Here is a 17,745-nt window from a genome sequence, read left to right on the forward strand (position 1 = left end):
AGTGGTATGCAAGTGTTTTTCCTCAATTGTTCTCAACTTCCCGACTCTTTATTTAACCTTTCTGACTTAAATTTCCTCAAAATGTTCTTGCTCTGCCTCTATCATGTAGGTGTAAACAAAGAAACTATTTCAACGTTATTAAAAGGATTTAAAACTCGAATGTTTGTGTGTCTGCGCACTCTTACTTCTGGTCTCCCTTCTGCCTTTCTCCCTGCTAAGCTCTAGCTTGTCACCCACCACACTTAGTGGCCCTTGGCCGGGAGGTGGTCCTGGCAGCCAGCGGTGTCCTTAAGGCAGCCAGGTGGTGCTAAGTGGCGGAAATAATGTGGACTTGGACTCCTATTGCTGCTTTCACTTTCTTTTACCTTCCTGTCTTTTCAGATTGTTTTCCTCTCTCTACCCACTTGGTCACCTACTTTTTTGTGAGACTTTTTAGTCAACCTGACCACATTTTGCTTGGGGCAAAGTGGTTCCAAATGCCTTTGGGGGAAGTGGGGGTGGGACATAGTTTACACTTAGGTTGTGATGCTCATTGAAAAACTAAATGCAGGGAACTTCCTCTTCACTTCAAATGAATCTGAGTTGTCAGAAATTGGGAATAAGAATAGGATATTGGGAGGTGGTTAGTTGGCCTCCCCAGGGTGGGCTGGGGCTCAAGAGTTTTAGTTTTTTTCTAAAATCACGTTAGACTCATTACCAGATACCAGTATGTGCTCATGTGGAAAAATGACATATGTCATATATTTATGTAATAATTTATATATTATATATATTTGCATTTATGATATATGACTGAGACACCAAGTCCAAAGTTTTTTAAAAATCCGTAGGAGATATGGCTGTTACTTAATATTTTTTTTAAGAAGTCATAAGCCAAAATAAAAACAGGAATGCAATATTTTATTCTGCTTACTCTGACTGTAAGCTTTCTGACTTATTTCTTCTTAAAACATTCCAACTTTTTTCCTCCTTTTCAGTGTGGACTTCACTTTTCAGTCTGTTGCTTCCAACTGCCTTTGTCCTAGAGGAAGGGAGAGAGAGGAGGGCTGGTTAGTTAGTTAATAGTTTTTTCTTGAATGGAAATCGTGGTGGCTCCTACCCCTAAGGTCTTTTTTCCTTCCATGGTTCAGTAACAGGTAAGTGAAATGAGTGTGTAGGTCCCCCTCATTTGGTGGGTGAACCATGGGGTGAACCTCTCTGGAAGAATTTTAATAAGGCATTTGAGAAAATGAACTGACAAAAAGAACAGGATCGCCTGAAATCAAACATTTAAAAAAAAGTGTGATGGATATTTTATAGTTAGCTTCTTTGATCAGGTAAGGTTTAAAAAATACATTTTTCTGAAAGAATTTTAACCGAAAAATACCCGGTGTGTCAATCACTAGCTGCGGTTATGCGCACACACACCACAAGGTGGCAGACCAGCTCCATGAAAAATAGGACCTTAAGCATGTCTGGTATCAAACTTCACTGTTCTTGGAAATAAGTAACCACATGTAACATAATTCAGCTCATTTCTATGTTTCTAATTTGTATAGAGTATAAAAATTCTATAGCATATGATTTCCTTATTACAAAGGTAATGACTGTGAAGCAGGGACCAAACCACAAGAGGGGAGAGAACTGTAGAACTCACTAGAGAATGGGGGTTCTTAGTCCAGTATCATGGGGGATGGGGAAGGGGGGGTGGTTCTAGGCACAGGCCTAATGACTCTAAACTTCATGTCCTTTTCCATCCTTTGTCCTTCCTATCTTAGAGGTTCTGGTCAGTAAATAAATCTTTTATGGGCAGTATGGGGAAGAGTGTGGGGGAGGGACAGGAAGAAGGGATCTGGCTATCCCTCAAAGCTTCACCAGCCTGCACTGAAGTCCACTGCCTGCATTTACAAGTCCAGAGTTACCCAAGAACATTACCACAGCTGACTGTTTCTTGTGGCTTCAGTGTAAAGCTGCTCAGATAAGAGCAAGCAATGTACAGGGGACCATAGGTTCTAGGAAGGCAGGGAATTTGGTGATCTCCCATAGCACAAGGAGTGGAGTATATAATGGATGCATGATATTTATTTAGGGAATGGAGTGTGAATGTCCTTACATGCTGGACATCACTGTTACATTTGTAGATAACAGCACTGAATACATGTAAGAAGCCCTACTACTCAGGGGCTTACATCCTAGTGAAAGAAGAAAGGTAATAAATGAATAGACAAATGTTCAGTTCAATCCTGGAAACCAGAAAGCCTCACTGTCCACATGTGTCTCTAATGTGTGCATTAGGGAGACAAAGAATGAAACAGACCCCCATCCCCCAGGAGCAGGTGGTCTCCAGCCCCACTCATGGCCTCTGCTGATAGTGCTTTTCCTAAGGCGATCACAGATGTTTCCACTGAGCTCTCAGAGTAGGATCTCGAGCAGACCAGCTAGGTGCTGACCCTTGGGCCCCTTCTGGGTCTGGGTTTCCTCTCCCAACCGCTGGCTGTTTTGGCTTTGTGAATCTTCAGCATGGAGACAGGGAGCTAGAACTCACGCATGATGTCCTCGAACTTCTAAATCTGGCCTCAGGATGCATGGGCGCAGCCTGGCCCGAAGGCCAACTTCAGTCTGGGCACGGAGAGCTCAGCTGACGGTGTGGTTTCCATAAGGTAAATATTGTCCCTTACTGAGAGAGTGCAGAGCTTCCTTACTGTCATCCCTTGTTGTTTTTTTAAAGGGATGTTTGGGTGAAAAGTTGCCATGCGTCTCAAATCCAGAGTTTGCACAGATGGGGCTTTCATCAAGGGGTTGTTTAATTCTGTAGGCTTTGATTTCTGGCCAGAAAGAGGGTCACTATAGAAGAGTTTAGGGGGAGTGAAGTGATTTACCTGAGGTCAGAGATTTTGGAACTCTAAGTGCAGGTTTTCAAAAGTAGAGCGATTATTCATTTTCTTATTTTTTACATATTTTAGGTGGAATATAGAAGTTTCCCAGTTTCTTCACAGTCAGAGGTGAGCTCTACACACTTGAAATTATCATCATCCTCTCTTTAGTTTCAGATAATGAGCGCTTTTTCAAGAATTTGACACTTATGATCTTATCTTTCAGATTATACAAGCGATACAGAACTTAACCCGTCTCCTCTATAGCCTTCAGGTAACTGTGCTCCTCTGATCTTTGACCTTGGGAACGTTTCTCTTAATGCAATGTATTTTACTAGATGATTCCCAGACATTAAAAATTAGAATGTCTGAGAGGTGGCGAATGATCTTAAAAGAATGCCAATTCCCAAAGTGTAGCTCTACTAGTTGCTTGGAATTTCACCTGGTTTTGTAATCATGAGGCAAGACTCCTGCTTTTTAGACCATTCTTCTCTGAAACCATAAAACAGTTCATATCTTTGAAAAATATGGATGACTGTGATCTGGCTTGAAGTTTATGGTGAAACTCTTAGGTGAGCGTAGCCTGGCTTCACATTTTCTGGTGAAAACTTAAATTCGCACCTAAACTTTTTTCACTTTCTCCTGTGGACTGGGGCCTTTAGAGCAGTTAAATAATTCAGGAGTTCCTTCATTCTTTTGTTTGTTCATTCCCCCGGCAATCTCTCTGTGCCGGACACTGTGCTAAGGGCTGGGTACACAAAGGCTGATGGGGCACAAAGCCTGCCATCGGGTGGCTCACTGTCTTTCACAGAGAGACAGACATAAAAACTGTGCTTGCATTTAGGATTACAGGGATGATCCCTTAGTTCATGCACAAGAGAGGCCAGATCCAAGCCTTGGATTAAAAGCATTTTAATAAGATGAAAGCAATGCTAATGTTAAGTATAAATTGGTAGAAAAATTTGAGGATGTAAGTAAATAAAATGGCTTGTGATTCTACAGAGAGAATTACTATTGTGATGTTGGTATATACCCCTCCAGTTTTTTTCCCTAAGATTTTATTTGTTTATTTATTTTAGAGAGAGCTTGAGTGGGGGGAAGGGTGAAAGGAGAGGGGGAGAGAGATTCTCAGGCAGGTTCCGTGTCAAGTGCAGATCCGGACATGGGACTTGATCCCATGAACCTGAGATCAGGACCTGATCTGAAATCAAGAGTTGGATGCTTGTCACTTTGGAAAACAGTGTGGAGATTCCTCAAGAAATTAAAAATAGAGCTTCCCTATGACCCTGCAATTGCACTACTGGGTATTTACCCCAAAGATACAGATGTAGTGAAAAGAAGGGCCATCTGTACCCCAATGCTTATAGCAGCAATGGCCACAGTCGCCAAACTGTGGAAAGAACCAAGATGCCCTTCAATGGACGAATGGATAAGGAAGATGTGGTCCATATACACTATGGAGTATTATGCCTCCATCAGAAAGGATGGATACCCAACTTTTGTATCAACATGGACGGGACTGGAAGAGATTATGCTGAGTGAAATAAGTCAAGCAGAGAGAGTCAATTATCATATGGTTTCACTTATTTGTGGAGCATAACAAATAGCATGGAGGACAAGGGGAGATGGAGAGGAGAAGGGAGTTGRGGGAAATTGGAAGGGGAGGTGAACCATGAGAGACTATGGACTCTGAAAAACAATCTGAGGGTTTTGAAGGGGCGGGGGGTGGGAGGTTGGGGGAACCAGGTGGTGGGTATTGGAGAGGGCACGGGTTGCATGGAGCACTGGGTGTGGTGCAAAAACAATGAATACTGTTACGCTAAAAAGAAACAAAAATAAATAAATAAAAATAAAATAAAATTATTAAAAAAAAAAACAACCAAAACAAAACAAAAAAAAAAGAGTTGGATGCTTAACCTCCTGACCCACCCAGGTGCTCCTCCCTCCAGTTTTTTAGAATCATTTTCTATATACTCTACTTTAACATGTACCTTTCTATTCATTCAGCTATTACTCTGTAGCACAATTTTTGGTGGCTGTGTAATATTCAAGTCTATGGCATATATCCAGTTCTTTGTAGCTACAATTCTGTATTAATTAGGTCTGTTAGATATTCTTGCACACTAAGCTCTTTGAACACAGCTGAGTGTTTCCTTAGGATAAATGGCTAGAATTATTTTTTTAGGCTTTTTAATAGCTACTACCCCAAATAATCAAACCCATCAACATCCCTCTCCCCTCCTCAATTTGAAAATAGATCAAGGTATCTGATTACCTTATTTTTCATTTCTTTGGTTGCTATTGGAACTAAACTCCTCCCCCCTGCCCCTGGTTTATTAGCCATTCCTACTTCGTACCTTTGACCTGTTGAATATTAAAAGAAGATTAAAAGTAAGTCTGACTTTGAGTTTTCACCTGAAAACAATGTAAAGTCATGCTGCATTTGATGTTTTCTTATTTATGCTTTGCATCAAGACTTCTTTCTTTTATTGACCATCTGCCTATTGCTCTAGTACCCCTATCTTAATAATTAAAGTTTTAGGTTATATTTGAATATATGACAGTGATAGTCTCTTCTTACTATTTTTCTATGCTTTCCTATATATTCTTTCCTAAGGGATTTGAATCACTCTGACAAGTTTCGTATCCTCATACCAGGGCTGATAAATTAAAATTTCCTATTTATGAACAAAATTGGAGAGAACCGTCACTTTTGAAGTAAACAGTCTCCTTGTTGGAGAACATGCTGTTTGTCATCTCTTACTTTAGATTAGAAGAAGATGTTTGTGTTTAGCAGTTCTATTCTTTGGACTGTTCCAGATAGAATGTTAAAATTTGAAAGTAGTAGTATGGCTATTCTTCAGTGCTGACATCAATTTGATTTTCTTGGCTTTAACTTTGTCTTCTAGAAATGTTGTAAGTAAGTGTGACAATAGCAGGCTTCCTTGTCTCGGCAAGATCTAATGGGAATCCTTCGGTGTCTGACATTAAGCATGTTGGTCTGGGGTAGATCTTAGAGCTGATTTATCATAGAAAACTAACATTCCTTCTTTTACATTTTAACTGAGAAATGGCTATAGTTTGAGCATAGTTGACTAACTTTTGGGAGATGAAAACATTATCTCAGCTTGTGTTGCCTGATGAAAACATTCACAGGTCGTCTCTCTTCTTTTCAGTATTGAATGCCATGCTTTGTGGATTCAGGGTTCGGGAATGCTTACCAAAATGACCTAATTTTTGCACAACATTAGATTGAAGGGAGATAGCAAATTCTACAGTGGATTCTCTTAACCACTTTTGAGCGGGTCTGAGGATGTGGGCTCTGGAAGATGTCTGTTCGTGGGGCATTCATCTCTTTTGAAGCTGAATCTCTTAAGCATGATTGAAGTTTTTACATATGCATTTTCAAATCAGATGTAAATGAAATTTGATCCCAATATTAGGGGAGCAGAGTTAGAGATGGAGGGGAGGTGGAAAGGAGAAGACAAAAGTTGAGAGAGCAAATTGGGAATTTTCCTAAATTTGAAAAGCAAGTGCTAGTGTCTTTCCTAGATCTAAGTATCAAGTGCAAATGTGAAAATGAATATCCAGTCTTCAGGGTCACCTCCATGTGAGAGAGGAGAGTGGTCGCATCTCACATGTTGGGTAGACATGAAGAAAGTTTCCTGGTGGCACTTACTTAGCATACTGTGAACTTTTCATGAGTGTAGTCTTCTCCCATGATAGTTTCAATATACAAAATGCTGGATTTTTGTTTGTTTTGCTGTATTGATGCCCTTGAAATTTATTAAAATTAATAAATGTGCAGTCTACAGTTTGCTCTAGCCAAGTCAGCAGAGCCCTGAATGGTTATTTACGTGCTAATTATTTTGTATTTAAATATAATTAGTACCTATTTTCAATGATAATCATTGTTCTCTTTTTAATAATTTCTAAAAGACTTTAATTAAATATTCGTGTGAGTTTTGGAATTTTTAAAGTAAGTTTTCAATTATAAAAACGTGAATTTTATTTCAAAAGGCTACAACAAATTCATTTTTGAATCTTATTCTAAGACAAGTACTAATTTAAAATTTCTTTGCATTCTTTAACCTTCAAAAGTATGGGGGAACTGTTGATCTAACAAAGAACTACTAGTCAAATCCCCGTATTCCCAGCATCTGTTACATGGACAGTTTTAAAAATTCTTAGGAAAGAAAAATGTGAATTTATCCCTGGGAGAGTAATAATTTTTCATTGCGAGTCAAAACACACATACATACCCAGTATGTGGCCATTTTCAATTTGTCCCTTTTGTGTTTCTTTGTGCTTTAAATGGGAACTTACAAAATTAAAAGCTTCTAAGGGCATTCACAGAGATTTTTTTCCTTTCTTTTTGGTTTTGTGGAATCCTTCTTGGCAATTATTTCCTGTGATGCTGCCAAACTTTTCATAGGCAGATACTGTAACTCCAAATGGTTTTTTAATCTGGTTGGTAATGTCCTCTGGGCTTTAGAATATCTACGTTCCCTTAATCATTCCAGCCTCCTGTTAGCAATCTATTAAACAAATGAATTTCAGCTTAGGACTTTATGTATGACCTTCCTGCAATAATACAAAGAAATAACAGTAACGAGATAGCTTTACCACTTACGTATCTCCTCAATATGAAATTAACGGCTGTCCTTGGGCATTACATTATAAAAAGATTATTTACCAAAAGTTTCCAAGTGGTTGACTTTTATTTTTATGTTTTCATGTATGTAATATAGCTTAAGTAATTTTTGGTTTGGGGCTCAAATGAAGGATACTATCAGGCTTATATAGAATCTTAAGTTCTCATGGATTATTGAGTGGAGAGACCTCAGAGAATGAGACATAGACCAGGAATGCAGTCTTGTGAATTTATGTACTGAATTCTTACTCAAAAGGCTTGCTTAAATATTAACAACAACCAGCAACAAAACACATTTCCGAAAAAGGGGATGACTGTTGCTTTTGTGCCTTTTTCTTTTCTTTTTTTGTTGGTTTATTAATTCTCAAGCCATCCTGCTAGAAAATGTGGGATAAGCCTCTTCGGAATGTCAAGGTTAGTCTGGGGAGCTAACTTAGAAAGGACAGGAATATTAAGAGGAAAGAAAGGGGTTGTGATTTTGGTGTTCGGAGGTCATTGGAACCCCGGAGAACAAGCACGTGGAGGCCATGACTGTTTGCCCCTCTCCTGCTCTCACAGGCCGCCTTGACCATCCAGGACAGCCACATCCAGGTCCACAGGCTGCTTCTCCAGCAGCAGGAGTGCCTCTCCCCCGGCCCGTCCTTCCGAGGGAGCCCCTTCCAGGACCAGGAGAAGTACCGCAACCTGGAGAAGCAGCGGGAAGAGCTAGCCAACATCCACAAGCTGCAGTCCCAGTTCCAGCAGGACCAGCGGCGCTGGCACCGCCAGTGTGACCAGCAGCAGCGGGAGCAGGAGGCCAAGGCCAGCCAGCTGCAGGAGCGCGAGAGGGAGTGCCGGTCACAGGAGGAGCTGTTGCTCAGGACCCGCGGGGAGCTGGACCAGCAGCTCCAGGAGTACCAACAGAACCTGGAGCGGCTGAGGGAGGGCCAGCGCCTGGTGGAGAGGGAGAGGGAGAGGATGCGGGCCCAGCAGAGCCTGCTGTGTGGTTGGAAACACGGGCGGCAGAGTAGCCTTCCCGCGGCGTTTTCTCCGGGAAGCACAGAGGTACGGATCTTCCCTGCTTGCGGCCGCGGTGTATGAGGCAGCTTCTCAAGGGCGGGTTTAGTCATGGTCACTCCAGGGATACTGATCTGATGCCTGTCTTTTTGCCCACTGTGAGAAGAGCCCCTAAGAGTTAATGTGTAGGGAGCAGAAACTGGGAACCTGCCAAGGCTGTACATACGTGTCTTGACTCACCTCAGGGAAATTTGGAATACCTACGTCCTGTTGGATGGGGGGCTCGTTGTATACTCTGTGGCGCCCTTACCTGAAGAAAGAAACACAGAAAGGGAGTTCTCCAAGAAGGCAAAGTTTGTCCTGGCACCCTGCTCGCTGGGAGCACGCTACCTTTCCTGGACTTAAAGGACCCCTTTGCGTGATCTAGTCTTCAGGGTTTTGTATAGATAGGCCTTTTACCAGATCAATTAGCTATTAATGTGCATCCACAGGTACTGAGTTTAGCAAGTACAGTACTGTTCTGTTAACTAATAATAGTTAATGTTAGTATACTAAGTGAGTATGAGTGGCTGGGCGGGATATTGAAAACTTTCTGAGGATTGTGTTCTATTGGTGCCCCTTCTCCTCATGTTTGACAGTTCCATTTGCCCCAGGAGTTTACTTCGCTGTACTCTGAACACATGAATGCTTTTTACTGATAGTGCATAAAGTGGCAAAACTTGATTAAGAAAGGTCTGCATTGCATCTGATTTTCCTTTCAAGTTGGGTAAATTATATTTATTGCAAACACCAGATGCATATATTGCAAATACCTCATGCATATATTTTCAACATTTTAGTCAGCAAAAATGAAAATGCTGCTCTCTGTTGAAGTGGAAACACTTCAGTAAAGGTACCACTGCTGGGGTTTTTTTTGTCTGTTTTTGTTTTTGTTTTTTGTTTTTTGTTTGCTTGCTTTTGCTTTGTTTTTAAAGATAGGCTAGACACACCAAATTGAAGTTTTGATGCTAGCTCATTAAAAGGGGATGGATATAAGACTCTTATTAAAAATCTTGATTGCTAAAATGATTAGAAATAAATGCTTTATAAAACTTGCACAAATTGCTAGAGAAATTATTGTATTTTTTTCTGTATTTTCTTGCACAGGTAATGGAACTTAATCGATCCGAGAGTTTGTGTCATGAAAATTCATTCTTCGTTAATGAAGCTTTAGTACAAGTGTCACTTAACCCTTACAACCAATCGACTCTATCAGGTGTCCATCAGGATGCCGCTTATCCCCAGAATATAGCTAATTCTGATTTGGTAAGGACTAGTGAAAATCAAGTAGACCTCCAGTTGGACGTTTCTCAGCCCTTGGATGTCAACCATGAACTATGGACAGCCGCTGGGTCCTGTCATCAGATACCCCCTCTCCACCCAAGCAGCAAGGATTCTTGTAAAAATGGTAATTAACGCTTTAAATGTCATCTGTGTGGTTTCAGCAAGAAGCTGTTTCTCTGAATGGTTGGCTTTTCTTCAGAGCAAGTCGAAGTGAGTCCTAGAAGGGGAATAAATTGGTTCTGATGAGCTGGAGTTTGTGGCATAAACTTCTCATGGGTGAAGTCTGAGGCCATCTTCTAGAAAAGTTGGAACGTGGTTAGAGGGCTGTGAGGATGGCACCAAGATGTAGGGACCAGACAGGGTTTTCAGATCTGTGGGTTAAATGATAACTACCAAGTTGGTTCACTTGTAAGGGAGAGTCATTCCTTACTGTACGCTCTACCACACTCCAGTAGGCATACTCACTGGCTCTCAGAAATAAAACATAGAGACAGGGCTTGTGGTCTTTTCTAAAGGAAAGGCAATTTCCTTTAATGTTAGTGAAATCTCTTCTGCTATTAAACACCCCCAAAATGAAACTGTTAACATCATTTGTCATTGTTTAAAAAAAAAAGTGTTATATCTCATAATAACACAATTTGCTAATCCCATTAAAGCATTTGCCAAATATAAATGAAAGACAGCTTGAGTTACCAACGCCACATGAATCTGAGTGATTTAAATCTATGTCTACTATAAATTGTTTTCTGTGGGATACGAAGTAGGGAATGAGAAGAACTTGAAACCTCTCTACCAAAAAACAGATGGCATGCAATAGAATAAACAAGTGGCCGGCCACATGGATGTGAAATAAATCACTGACAGCAAAATCGTTCAGAAATGTAAAACAAGCAGTAGTATAGAGATCTTCAGAACTTGACACGGATTTGTTGCCATGCTTCGCATATATTCTTAGTTTGTCAGCGGGAGGAGTTTTCAGCAACAGAGACTTTTGAAGGTACTCAGCAGCTTAGAATCAGAGAGTAATAATTCTGACCCCGCCTGAGGGTTGATCTATTACTAATCTAAAAGATGCAAATTCTTCATAGTGGATAATTCTTTGCATGACTTAGTCACTCCTGGAACATTCTTATTTCTTGTCAGCATTTGGGAGAGGATGAAATCACTCCTCAAAGCATCATTTCAAATATCCCTTAAATTAAAAAAATAAAATGGAATGGTTCATCAGGATTTTTTTTAAAATAGGCACAATTTAGAGGACATAACCCATTTATTATCTTGCAGCTTTCGTATCATGGAGACCACATTGCAGTAGGCTTTTTCTAGGTAAATGTTGCTTTCCTGTGTTGATTCATTAAGTTGCTATTCACGGTGTTTTTTATGTTTTTGTCAGGGCAGTTTTTGCATCCTGATTTGGTGGAATTCAAAAACTCAGTTTGAGTTAAACCACATTCAGCTTTTGTTTAAAAGAAGCATCTCTCCCTTTTTGTGTATCTCCCATCTTCTTCTGTTGACTTGGGCTTCAAGGTATAAAGCTTTTAAACATTTGGCAGCATCCTTGCAGGAGATAGAAAGTGTACTAAGGAAATAAACAGTGATTATATCCAAAACCAGTCTCGCCACATGTAAGGAATTAGAGCCAAGGGAAATGCTGAGAAAATGTACTTAGGCTGCAGCTCTTGTGCGTCCAGCGGAGGCCAAGGACACCGAGGACATTGGCAGAAGAGAGAAAAATCAACTCTGGCCTGAGTCTCTCGGGAACATCCTGGTGTGTGTACTAAGTAGGGATTAGATCAGAATGCAGTGTGTGCTGTTCAGCACTGGAGTTTTGCCACTGGTCAGAAAACACTGTTGATGTTTGTTTACTCGAAACAGGCTAAGCAGTTTCTGGAGGAGAGAATAGAAGGAGATTAGGAGGTGATAGAGAAGTGGCATGAAAATTGGATACACGTTCTTAGGAGGGTGGCCAGGGCCAGATACGACTGTTCAAACCGTGCTGGTGTGTTCACAGCTTTTAATGTTGACAGCGCAAAATAAGTGGCTGATGGTGGTCTTTGCCGGACTTCGCCCGGGCCCCCCATGTGTGCTGGTGGTGGGGTGGGGGGAGAGTGCCTTCCTGGCAGAAGGTGGCCTAGGTGTGCAGGTGGAGAGAGTGGTGGTCCAGATGCTGGAGTCCAGGACGATGCCGTGTCCGTGTTCGCTGTCGCATTCTGCCGCTGCGTCTTGGGGCTAGTGGTCACTCAGCTGCCACTCCTAAGAACACACGGTTCACGGTATTCAGACTCAACAAAACTTGCTTCTGATGTGGTTGGCTGGTGTTTTGGGAAATGTGCCTTTAGCCTCCGTGAGTGAGTGCTGTGCTAAAGATTTTATCTGTAGGCCCCAAGGTCAGCTGTGTGAGGACAACTCTTTGAAAGGATGGTTTGTTCTTTTTCCCAATCTGGTCCTGTGGGCATGGGGTCAGTGGACACGTGACTCTCTAGAACAGTATACCTGATGGGAAAAATGGTGTGTAAATTAGATTCTTTTTTTTTTTTTTTTTTTTTTGGTGAATTAGATTCTTGAATGTGTTTAGATGTCATAGACGGTAGACTTTTCATTGGTTTGTTCAGTCCAATGTCCCCAGCCATTTTACTGTACTTGGGTTGTAACTGGGTTTTCCTTTACCCTACCACCAATGTCACTGCCAACAATTACAGGACACTGAATTTCCAGCCCTGTACTGCAGTTCTCTGGGGAGAAATGCGTTCAATCCAATAGTCCATGGGGACGGCTCTGTTCTTCTCTGCATCTCAGTGGGAAACTGAGGTATGGAGAGGTTCAGTGACTTGTCCAAGGTCCCACAGCTACTCAATGGTAGAGCCCCAGACAGAGCCTGGGAGGACCGGCTCTGGAGCCCTCGCTCTTCACCAGGACACTGTATGTGGCTGATTTCTAGAAAACTGTTTTATTGTACTTTTCGTAGCAGTTGCAGTAGAAGTGGAATAAATGTTGCTGTGATGCCCAGCAGGGTGTTCACAGTTAAGGGCCAGTTGTTACTGTTGTTGTTGTTGTTTTCTTGTGGTTTACTTCCCCTTCCTCCCTTTTTGGGTATTACCATTTGGAAGATATTTCTAAGTATTTGGAACTGTGGTGGCCATTGTTTGCATGGATTCTGAGCATCTTCAGATATCCTAAATATCATTTAGCTTCACTTTTCTCCCATAAGGCCCATTTTCTTAAATAGGGTTTGTTTCTCTAATGTCACCTAATAATCACCCCATCTTACTTGTAAATATTGTTTAAGGTAGCACTTTAAAGAATTCTGCTCTCCACTTTTAGAAGTTGTTTCATGAATACACGTCTTGGGTATTTGAGCATTAAATCCAAGTTGGTGTTTGATTTTTAGTGGAAGAGGGGTTTGTTTCAAGATCTTAATCTACACTCCTCTGAGGGACACAGACTACAAAAAGACTATAAGACCACAGAAAATTTGAGTTTCTTTCAACAGTATAGTCCTTGTAGGACAATTTCTATGTGACTGGACCCATGAAATGCTCAGTTTTATTACTATTCTTAAAGGCAAAACAAATATTTTTGTGACTTTTTTCCCCCTCTTAGCTTTGGAATTCTAGAACTAATTATACAGTGCATCCATTAGTCTATATGTGACTTATTCCTTAAACACCAGACAAAACACTTTATGGCATGGAAATTACTCTGAAATCTTGGTCTCTCTTTTCAGTTATATTTTTATCTGTACCTCAGTATTTGAAGATTGCCTAAAAAGTTCCTCTTCAGTGTAGTTAAAGTGTTATGATTTTGCCATGCATATGATAAAATTTAAATCAAGAGCCAAATTTTATGTGTTAGTCATGTAGCTATTGGCAGAAGAATAATTTTATTAAATTTGGATTCCAAAAGAGTGTTGAGTGTTTCTCTTTAGTACATATTAGGATTTGGTGCCCATCAAAATATTGTCAAAATTCAAAGCATTGTATTCAGAATATTTCATCTTGGGAATTTTTCTTTTAAATACAGACAGCTGTATTAAACTTTCATTGACATGTTTTTTATGTATGGAAAGAAAATAGAAAATTTCAAAAAAAAAAAAGCTACACTATAGTTAGTATTTAAGTAACAATTTTAAAGAAGTGACTATGATAATTTCTAATGTTTTTAGAATATTCCGTAATTCAGAAATGGGCACCTTATTTGTATAATATGTGTGGAAAGAAGCTTTGCCAAGGACCTTCAGGCAATTTCTCACAAAAGTCCAACTGGCATTGGATACCATAAACTCCAAGGACAAAGGTGTATTTGAAAGGGGGAATGTGTTAGTTTCCTAGGGCTGCCATAATAAAGGACCACAGACTAGGAGGCTCAAACAACAGAAATTTATTTCCTCATAGTTCTAGAAGCTGAAAGTCTGAGAGCAAGGTGTGGGCAGTGTTGGTTTTGCTGAGGGCTTCTCCTTGGTTTGTAGATGATTGTCTTCTCCCTGTGTCTTCACATTGGCTTCCCCTACCCCGCACCTGTCTGTGTCCCAACATCCTCCTCTTATAAGGACACCATTCACATTGGTGCAGGGTCTCTAATTACCTCAATTAATTACCTCTTTGAAGGCTCTGTCTCCAAATACATTTTGAGGTAATGGGGGGTAGAAATAGATTATATGAATTTGGCAGGGGAAAAAGTTTAGCCCTTAACACAAGATAAAATGATTATTTTTCTCATTGCAATATTTAAAAATTTTTTTTTTAATGTGCCAAAGTTGAACTGTAGTAGACTGTTGTAGACTGGCAACTACATTGTGAGTCTTTTTTACCTGTTTAGGCAAGTGAGTTGAACTTGTAAAATTGTGATAAATGATCTACCTCTGCTTATTGATATGTTATCAATCGCATATGTCAACACGTAGAGAGTGGGGTGGACGATATTGAGTCCATAGGTTCATTAGACCATATTTCCAAACGTAGGCCCTAACTAAAAAGCTCTGAAAACTTTGAGTTCTCTCTGAATGGGAAGGATACTAGATGGCTTTATTTTGAGTTGCTTAAGTGAACTAAAAACTGAATGGTTGAACACATTCATGATGACCTCAGCTTTTTGTCCAGATGCATCTATTGGGAAGTTACTGGGCAACTCTTCTTCCTATGGAATTTTGACTATCACTTTGGGAACATTTTTAAGGAAATCATGGTATTACATGCTCTTGGTAATCCATGTCATGGCAAGACTATAAAGAATTGGGCTCAGAGGCTTAATTTTAATCTTTCTCACTGACAAATGTAGATGATTGACTTTTGCCTTTTGCAGATTTTGTACTAGGAAAGGGAAACATGGCATTTGCTTGTAGGGCCTGGTGAGCCCCCGGTGCTGACTGCCAGCTTCCTGATTGCATAGTTCTCTGGGGGCAGGTTGACTGTGGGAGCCAGCTGGGCCAGGGCCAGCCCGCCTTAGCACACAGAGCCCAGTACACAGCAGGAGAGGAAAACCAGCGGGTGGGTGGATACAGAGGCAGCCAGCCAGCCATGCGGCTGCCTGTTCATTCCCACCCTGGGTTCCAATTTGGTTTCAACAAGCTGCTGAAGTGAGAGTCCATTTGGTATGAATGATTCCAGAGGTTGGCCTGGGCTTGGGTCATCCTTAGCTTAAAACAAGGGGGGGGGGCAGGAAAAAAAATAAATATGTATTCATTCACGTAAATATATATGTAAATATGTGGTCTATGGACTACACATTTGGCCTTTCCTATATGGTGTGGCTTTATTCTTTTTTTTTTTTTTAAGATTTTATTTATTTATTAGATACAGAGTGAGAGCTAGAGAGCACAAGGCGGGGAGAAGGAGAAGCAGGCTTCCCACACAGCAGAGAGCCTGATGTGGGGCTCGATGCCAGGATCCTGGGATCATGACCTGAGCTGAAGGCAGTTGCTTAACGGACTGAGCCATCTAGGCACCCTTGTGTGGCTTTATTCTTTTTTTTTTTTTTTTTTTTAAAGATTTTATTTATTTATTTGACAGAGAGAGATCACAAGTAGGCAGAGAGGCAGGCAGAGAGAGAGGAGGAAGCAGGCTCCCTGCTGAGCAGAGAGCCCGATGCGGGGCTCGATCCCAGGACCCTGAGATCATGGCCTGAGCCGAAGGCAGTGGCTTAACCCACTGAGCCACCCAGGCGCCCCTGTGTGGCTTTATTCTTGAAGTGATTATGGGTTGGGTTTGGAAGGGAAGTTCACAACCGTTTATGAACCAAACGTGCTTGAAGGACAAGGCATGCTCCTATCGGTCGCATTGACTCATGAGACAATGATTCAAAACTAGGAAAGGAAGCATCTTCCCTTCCACAGATCAGAATCTGGGACCCTTTCTCACCCCTATGTCCATCCTGCAATGGAGGTTCCATTTTGTAGAGTTTGCTTAAATTGTGAAGTGGTTAGCTGAGGACAGTTAATTTATGTCTGCCTAAGAAGAATATGGCCGTCTGGCCCAGTGAGTGGCAAACTTTTTCTTAAAGGACTGCACAGTGAGTGTTTTCATCTTTCCAGGCTATCAGGTGTTGGTCGCATATGGTCAGCTCTGCTGTTGTACCTCAAAAGCAGCCATAGGCAATGTGTAAAGAACGAGATGGGCTGTGTTATAGTAACAGTTTATTTGTAAAAGTGTGTTTTTGTTGTTGTTCTTCTTTTGTTTTTATTTTTGCTGTTTGGGTTTTTTTATTCACTTGAAATGAGAGAAAGTTATATTCCTCCTGGTTAGGAAATTTTATCCCAATTGCCTTTGGGTTGAATTAATAATGAAATAGTATATGGTACTTCATGCCATTTAAAAACACATTTGAATTCATCATCTCATTTATGCTACACGGCAATCTTGTGAAATGACAGTGATTGTCACTGGGTTTTTCAAATAAGGCAACTTTTCTCTTTTTGTTGAGTCTCTGCGAAAAGATGAATTTAGAAAAATAGAGTTGAATGGGTGGACTTTTTAAGGCCAGTGGCTTAAAACTTGGAGGGACCCTCCCCCAGCCCTGACTCCAGATTCAAATTCCTATGATTGTGTCATGGAGGGCTACAGTCTAACTGGGAGGCTGAAGAGACATAAGGTGTCATGGGTGGGATTGGTGCTGGAACCGTGGTTACTGTGGCTGGCTACACCTCAGGGTTTCTGGAAAAATGCAATAAAAGTATGAACTCCTCTGTTCAGAGATTCTCATTTGGTAGGACATGGCTGGGGCCTATAAATCTGTGTATCTAACATTCTCCTTAGGTGATTCCAAAGCAGCTAGCCTGTCCTCTATCCCTGCAATGCCAGCCTGGAGGGCTGGGCTTGATGTTCAAGAACCTCACTTCAAACACTAACCCAGGCTCCTAAGGCTGTATGATTCCTAAGCCTTAATTCTCCATCTGTACTATCTGGAAGGAAGTGTTAACAGTGCTAAGGGGGTGGAAAATGCCTGCCATGTCCGGGGATCCGGGGAATATCTGCTTCCTTCCTACCTTCTGGAAGTAATTAATTCTGATTGTGATTCAGGGGTGGCATACGGCTAAAGATGTGTCTCCTAAATGTCACTAAAGCTGATAGGATTTAGATTTAGGAAAAAAACTAAATTGGGGATATTTTTTTTTCTTAACTCAAAATGGAAATCTATTCTAATAGAAAGCCTAACTACCTTTCTGTATTGGTCTGAGGGGGGGTGTTGGTTGTGTCACCACAGCTGTTCTGAGAGGCAATCTCAACAGCACAGCATTTCACTTCCCTTTGTTCCTCTCCATAGAGGAACAGTTTACATCAATCATCAGTGTTTCCAGAACCAAATGTAAGAAGTATTCTGGCAACAAGACCGAACATCTCTGTTTGGCATATAGAGCTCCCATACCTATAGAACTTCCAACCCTTACTGCTTACATTATGTAAATGGTTCCATTATGTCAGTGTATCC

At 41.0% G+C, this 17,745-nt stretch overlaps 1 protein-coding gene across 1 annotated transcript in view; it reads left to right on the forward strand.

Moving 5' to 3' along the window:
* Nucleotides 1-17,745, forward strand: part of LOC111148307 (Rho guanine nucleotide exchange factor 28) — a 124,236-nt gene that overhangs the window by 84,299 nt on the left and 22,192 nt on the right. Inside the window, exons 24-27 of the mRNA XM_022504801.1 lie at nucleotides 2,943-2,981; nucleotides 3,079-3,126; nucleotides 8,065-8,550; nucleotides 9,649-9,949. Coding sequence (XP_022360509.1) covers nucleotides 2,943-2,981; nucleotides 3,079-3,126; nucleotides 8,065-8,550; nucleotides 9,649-9,949 — 874 coding nt within the window. The remainder of the gene's footprint in view (nucleotides 1-2,942; nucleotides 2,982-3,078; nucleotides 3,127-8,064; nucleotides 8,551-9,648; nucleotides 9,950-17,745) is intronic.

Source organism: Enhydra lutris, unplaced genomic scaffold (assembly GCF_002288905.1).
Source record: "Enhydra lutris kenyoni isolate GAN:26980312 unplaced genomic scaffold, ASM228890v2 scaffoldscaffold19, whole genome shotgun sequence".
In the NCBI taxonomy this organism is placed as follows: domain Eukaryota; kingdom Metazoa; phylum Chordata; class Mammalia; order Carnivora; family Mustelidae; genus Enhydra; species Enhydra lutris.